Source organism: Alligator sinensis, unplaced genomic scaffold, assembly GCF_000455745.1.
Source record: "Alligator sinensis unplaced genomic scaffold, ASM45574v1 scaffold1711_1, whole genome shotgun sequence".
Classification (NCBI taxonomy): Eukaryota; Metazoa; Chordata; order Crocodylia; family Alligatoridae; genus Alligator; species Alligator sinensis.
The window spans coordinates 37,571-43,873 of record NW_005843590.1 but is presented as its reverse complement, the minus strand read 5'-3'; the positions used below and the strand labels follow the sequence as shown (position 1 = coordinate 43,873).

Here is a 6,303-nt window from a genome sequence, read left to right as displayed (position 1 = left end):
CACTCGGCGTAGTGCGTGGGCCAAAGGGCCCTGGGTTTCTTGATCCTTTATGGCTGAGATGCACAGGATTTAGAGGAAGAGACTGGACTGGTGACAGCAGAAAGGACTCAAGAGAGAAAGGGTGAAGGACCCCTGAGTCTGGGCCTGCTGGTGTCTGACTCATCGCACCCGCTTCTCCCGCACCACAGAGGTAGAGCCCAGGTGCCCGGGCTGCCAGCGCCTGCTCCACCCAGACCCCAAGAGCTCTTGGCCTTGCACCAGGGACTGGTTTTGCATCGGATCAGCACCAGGGCCAGGCAACGTGGGGGCATCCCCTTCCTACAGGCTCTGCAAGGAGGGTGCCCAGGTCTAGCTGCTTTGGGGCCCAGGGGTGAACTGGGCTCAGGAGGTGGTCAGGAAGTTTTGGGAGGGGTGGGAGGCTGCAGGCCCAGCAGTCCCGTGTGATGTGGTTCCAAGATGGGGCAGGGGGACGAGGGGAGGGGGCATATCCTTCCCCCCCACCAGCCCAGCCCCTCCGGCAACAGGAATAACTGGGGCAGGCCCCGAGCCAAGGGGCTGGAGTCCAGCTGAGGATGAGCCCCCTGCCCAGCTGCGGGACTGGGCCCAGAGGAGAGGAGGGGGGCTGGGGACAGTGGGGAGCAGCTGGGGCCGGGGCAGATGGGGAGCTTGGAGGTGTCACAGCCACGTCTGTTCTCAGCCGGTTGTTCCCTGGGAAGGTTCCCCTAAGGCCTGTGGCAGGTGTTTGTGCACGTGTTCATGTCTGTTTTTCAGATGCCCGGGCTCTGCGCACCCCACTCCTCCCTCGGGCCGGGCTGGATCCAGGGACAGGGCCAGCAAAGCATCTGTAAGAAGTACTTCACAGTGAGGGCGGCTAGGATCTGGAACCAACTTCCAAGGGAAGTGGTGCTGGCTCCTACCCTGGGGGTCTTTAAGAAGCGGCTCGATGCCTACCTGGCTGGGGTCATTTGAGCCCAGTTTTCCTCCTGCCCAGGCAGGGGGTCGGACCTGAAGATCTGCAAGGTCCCTTCCGACCCGACTTCTATGAAGGGAGGTGGAGGGCTGGGCTGGAAAGCAACAGGTGTCTTTGTGCAACCTGGGACTAGAGATCGGGAGTGAGGGGCACTGGCAGAGAGGAAGGGCTGCAGGTTGGGAGTGAGAAGAACTGGCACGGCCATAGCGGGGCCAGGCAGAGGTGGCCAAGCCGTGGGGTAGGCTGGGGTGTCAGGTTCAGGGTGGGCTCTGAAGGGTTTGGGCGCTTCTGGGATCAGGGGGGTAGGGCATCTGCAGGTAGTGGGGCTGGGCAGGGATAGCAGGGGTCAGGGAGACTTGGCCCTGGCACTGGCTCAGGTGGACCCCCACCCAGGCATGGCCTCCCCACTGTCTTTTGCAGCTCAGACACCCCAGAGATCCAGCAACGCCCCCCGCCACCCAATCATCCATTCATGGCCAACTGTCACTGTGGGCCTGCGCTGCCCTGGTCACACACGGTAATGGGCGCTGCCCATGGTGGGGTGCCCGCGGTGCCAGGCCCAGTTCTGCTAACACCCCAGGGGGAAGCTGAGCACTAGCATCCCTGCACGCTCGCTGCCCAGCAGCAGGGCTGTGGGGAGTGCTGTGGCCCCAGCCCATGGCTCCCCGACACTAAGCACAGAGCAGAGTCAAGCTCACTAGCCCTTAAATATCATCCCCCCCCCCCAGCAGTGACAGCAAAAGGTGTCTGTGGCCCTTCCCCACTAGGGTGCAATCCAGTGCAGGGCTGGGGGCTTGTATCATGAACCCCAAAGTGCCGGGGTCAAGACCCATCTCCCCCTGGGGTCCCAGTCCTGGAAGGGCGGGAACTGATCCCTGCCCTGCAAACGATGCCCAACCACAGCAACTGCAGCCATGAGCTGCCAAGCCCACTGCTCTACTGCAGCCTCCAGCTGGTGTCTGAGCTCCGGTCTCTGCTGGAGGCCCGTTGCCTGCCCTTTTGCCATGTCCAGCATATTGGGATGCACCAGGGCTCAGGCTTGGGGGGATCCCAGAGACTGACCCCCTGCTAGTTCCTTGAGAAGAAAACCCCAGGCCAACCCCCCTGAGACCCAGCCTCTGCTCAGGTGGGGGCAATAAGATAGAGGCAGACAAGGGGGTGTCAGTGCCCTGGACCCCAGACGTTTGGGTACCAAACACGCCAGCCAGGACAGAAAACTGCCCAGATTGGCTACAGGACCAGCCATGGAGGAGGCACCAACCGAAGGGCGTGTAGCATTTCTCCCCCTGGCTCAGCAGTGCGTTGGGTACCAGGAGACCAAACCACAGAGGCAGAAATGAAAAGGGAGCAGGTCACAGCTTTATGCCTCCCAGCTGGAAATGCCCCTGCTCCACAGGCCTGGGAGGAAGGGGAGGCCTGCAGGGCCTTGGTTGGGCTTCCCCATGTTCCCAACCCCTGCCTCCTCTTTGGGGCACATGAAGCTGGATGCATTGTTGCACATGGCCGCATCCTGTTCCAGCATAGACCAGCTTCGATTCACATGCATGCACGTGCTCCTGTTCAACCTCACCCAAACCCCTGAAAATAAATGAACGCATTTACTTCTGCAACACACCCTCCTCTCGGCTTTGAATCAGTGTCAGAAGAGGCCCTCATTACCTTTGGCCCTGGCTGAAAATTCACCCCTGCATATCTGTTGAGATGGGGAGAGACCCCCCTGTCCCCGCAGCCAGTCTTGGGGGGCCTCAGGAGATGCACAGCAGTGTGATGCTCCTCTTGCACCTGCCGAGGGTCGACATGGGCCACAACCTTGCCCACAACCAGGACAGATCCTGGGATGAGCGGCTGTGCCAGCACTAGCCCATGCTGAGGCCCTCAGGGAGCTCTGCCCCTGCTCAGCGCAGTTTCTCCCCTGAGGGGGTGCTGCCAGGGCCAGGATGGGCTAGGGGGCGGTGCAGGCAGGGCCTTTAATGGGGAGTGGTGGGTGAGATAGGAAGGGCCCATGCTTTGCATCTCGACAGTTATATTGGTCTGGAAGGTACAAACTTCCAGGGGAAGAAAGGGGAGGGTAGGAAAGAGGGAAAAGAAAGGGGAGGAAAGGGGAAGGGATCTTTCCCACACACCCTGTGCTGCTCCACTGCCTTCTGTCCCCATGCTGGGGTTTACAAGACCTCCAGGTATCGTCACCTGAGCCAATGAGAAAGAAACCAGCCGTGTCTGGGCTGGCTCCAGCGGTTTGTAACTGCAGCGAAGCAGCTGAAGACTGGGACCTCAGACAGGATATTCAGAAATGGTCTCCCCACTGCGAGGCAGGGGACCAGATGGGGCCAGCCCTGGGCAGGACGGGCTCTTCCCCGTGTGGCTGCGCTGGTGCCGTGCCAGGTCCTGGCCACGTGCGAAGTCCATCCCACACTCCGTGCACCGGTGCCGCTTTGGGCTCAGCTGCCCGCTGCGGTGGCTCTCCAGCTTGTCTGGGCGGGCAAAGCTCTTCTCGCAGTCAGCGCACCAGTGGGGCTTCTCCCCAGAGTGGATGTGCTGGTACCGTGCCAGGGCCGAGCGCTTGGAGAAGTTCTTCCCACACCTGGCGCACTGGGGCGCCTTGGAGTGGACTTGGTGGTGGGCAGCCAGGTTGCTGGGGCTCCCGAAACTCTTTCCGCAGTCGGCACAGCTGTTGGGTTTGTCCCCGGCATGTGCTCGGGCACGCAAGGCCAAACGGGTCTGGCGGTCAAGGAACTTCCCGCACACGAGGCCGGGCCAGGATCTCTCCCGCCACGTGGCTGTGGCAGGCTCCTGCTTCTCCCCGAAGCCCTCTCCACCCCCTGGGTTTGGACACTGCCCTTCTTGCCGGGGAAGCTTCCCCAGCTCCGTAACTGTCTCCTTCCGTCCCTGGCATGGTTGGGGCTCCGTCCTCTCCCCGTTCTCAGGCCAAGCTGGGGCCAGGACCTTGCTTACCACCACCGTCCCACTCGGTGCGAGAGGCAGGGCATGCAGCAGAAGCAGCTGGCCCTGCTCAGGTCTCGGGGATGGTTTCCCCAAGGAAGTCCTCAGCTGCTCTGGGGCTCCAGGCCCATCCTTGCGAGGCTCAGCTTTCCTCCGGGTCCTTGAACCTGCCAGGGGACGACGACAATACATGGGTCAGCCCCAAAAAAGCAAGCCCCGCTGCTCCCTGGTGCTGGCGGGCTCCTCTCCGGATACAAGAGAGGAGAGAGAAGGCAGAGTCAGAGGCCCACAGCCCTTGCCCATGGACCTCCACAGCCACAAAGCTGCAGGTAAGCCTCTAGGACTCAGGCCCTGAGCAGAGTGAGAGCAGCATGTGTCTGCAGGGACATTGCTTCCTCGGGGAGACACCCAAGGCATCCTGGTGCTGCGGCAGGATCCATAGGATAAGGGGAAGGGGAAGGAAGGGACAGGGCTGTGCGCTTCAGGGTCGGGGAAGCCTCCTGGGGCGCGCTGGGAGAACAGGACAAGCCGACGTGCTGGAGCACCAGTCCTCACTGAAGCACTATGGGGGAACTTCCTGCAGAGGGCAGAGCCACTGCTCCATACCTGCATCTGAGGACAGGCCTCGTTTGGGGAGCCAGGTTTCATCCTCTGATGAGTCCCAGGTGTCCTCTGTGTCAGGGGAATCTGCAGCAGGACAGAGGCTGAGGGTCAGTATATGGGAACCAGGCAAAAAATCAAGGGGAAAGCCCATGTCCTCAACACTGGCCCTGGCCTGTGCATAGCCACAGAGATCTCGGTTGGGGTGACAGGGACTAATGATCTCAGTATGGTAAAACTACAGGTCCTGACCCAGATGGAGGATCTTCGGGCTGGGACTGCTGTGATGCAGTGGAAGAGATTGGGGCTCCTAGCACTGGGTACTGCTCCATGACCCCCGTCAAGTCTTGTCGCACCAAAAGAGCTCACAGAGAGAAACGAAGTCGTGGTCATACCACAGCCTGGCAGGAGAAGAGATTCAAAACCCTCACCCTGTGGGCTGGAAATCAGAGTAATTGGAAACAAGGGTTGGAAGGGACCTCAGGAGGTCACATGTCATCCAACCCCCTGCTCCAAGGAGGACCAGCCCCAACTTCGTCATCTCAGCCAGGGCTTTGTCTAGATGGGCCTTAAAAACTTCTGAGGATGGAGACTCCACCACCTCTCTGGGGAGCCTGTGCCAATGCGTTGCTACCCTCCTCATGAGAGTTTTTCCTAATATCTAACCTCAATTTCCCTTGCTGCTTCTATTCAATCCCCCGCCCCAGTCTTCTCTTCTGCAGATTAAATCAGCCCAGTTCCCCCAGCCTCTCCTCACCAGTCAGGTGCCCCAGCCACCCAACCATTTTCATTGCCTTCAGCTGGACTCTCTCCAGTGTGCCCACATCCCTTCTGTAGTGGGGGGCCAAAACTGGACACGGGATTCCAGATGTGTCCTCCCAGGTGCTGAATAGAGGGGAAGAATCACTGCCCTCCATCTGGCAACGCTCCTACCCATGCAGCACAGGATGCCATTAGCCTTCTTGGCAACAAGGACACACTGCTGGCTTCTATTCAGCTTGTCCACTGTCACCCCCAAACACCCCCAGGTACCAAGCCTCAGGCTCTGCTGTGAATGCTGCAGGTTACCTGAGTCCTCGTGTGGTGGGGGCTCCTCTTTGAGGATGCAAGGTGGCTCATTCAGGGGCCCCGGACTTTCACCCTCTCCTGCCTCCTCCTCCAGGGGCACGTGCACGGGATGTGGCTGCAGCAGCTCCAGGCAGGAGTCAGGAGGTTCCCACAATGCCCTGGCCGGTGCCATCTTGTCTGAGGCTTCGCCCTCCACCTTCACGTGCACCGTGACCTGGGCAGGAGCAAAATGTGTCACCAGGGAGCCAGAAACTGGGAGAGATGGGATGGAAGGGAACATCCCCCAGACCCATGGAGCCAGGGCTGGCAGCATCGACAATCGGGGTACAACGGTCTCACCTGCAGCTTCTCATCCTCTGCCTGCCCCGGCTGAAGCCCCTCGGCCAGGGCCACGGCCTGGGCGCAGGTCTCCACGCCGCGCCCCCACTCCCAGCTCCGCGTCTCCCGGGGCAGGATGGCCAGGAACTGCTCCAGCACCACCAGCTCCAGCATCTGCTCCTTGCTGCGGCGCTGGGGCTCCAGCCAGCGCTGGGCCAGCTCCCGCAGCCGGCCGCACACCTCCCGCAGCCCCGCGCCTTCCCGGTAGCGGAAGTCCCGGAAGCGCCGGCGCCAGGTCTCCGGGACGTCAGCGCTGTCCCCCAGCGCCAGGTCCGGCAGCTCCGGGGTCCCCGAGGCCGCCCCAGCCCGGGCAGGGGGCTGCAGGGGGGGCACGACCTCCTGCCATT

At 61.4% G+C, this 6,303-nt stretch overlaps 1 protein-coding gene across 1 annotated transcript; it reads right to left on the bottom strand.

Moving 5' to 3' along the window:
- Nucleotides 1-24: 24 nt before the first annotated feature.
- On the bottom strand, nucleotides 25-6,297 carry LOC102376766 (zinc finger and SCAN domain-containing protein 10-like). Its single transcript, XM_025195568.1, has 4 exons — nucleotides 5,918-6,297; nucleotides 5,579-5,792; nucleotides 4,517-4,597; nucleotides 25-4,077 (listed from the first exon to the last, which is right to left on the bottom strand). The coding sequence occupies exons 1-4, from the start codon at nucleotides 6,068-6,070 to the stop codon at nucleotides 3,242-3,244; spliced, it is 1,284 nt and encodes a 427-aa protein (XP_025051353.1). The 5' UTR covers nucleotides 6,071-6,297; the 3' UTR covers nucleotides 25-3,241.
- Between the last annotated feature and the right edge of the window lie 6 nt (nucleotides 6,298-6,303).

Excerpts from the sequence above, each read along its gene's own strand:
- LOC102376766 (XM_025195568.1), bottom strand. The coding sequence starts at position 6,070 with ATGCTGGAGCTGGTGGTGCTGGAGCAGTTCCTGGCCATCCTGCCCCGG. Across the intron at positions 5,793-5,917 it reads CAGAGGATGAGAAGCTGCAG|GTCACGGTGCACGTGAAGGT; the intron begins GTGAGACCGTTG and ends GCTCCTGCCCAG. Across the intron at positions 4,598-5,578 it reads CCCACCACACGAGGACTCAG|ATTCCCCTGACACAGAGGAC; the intron begins GTAACCTGCAGC and ends GTCCTGCTGCAG.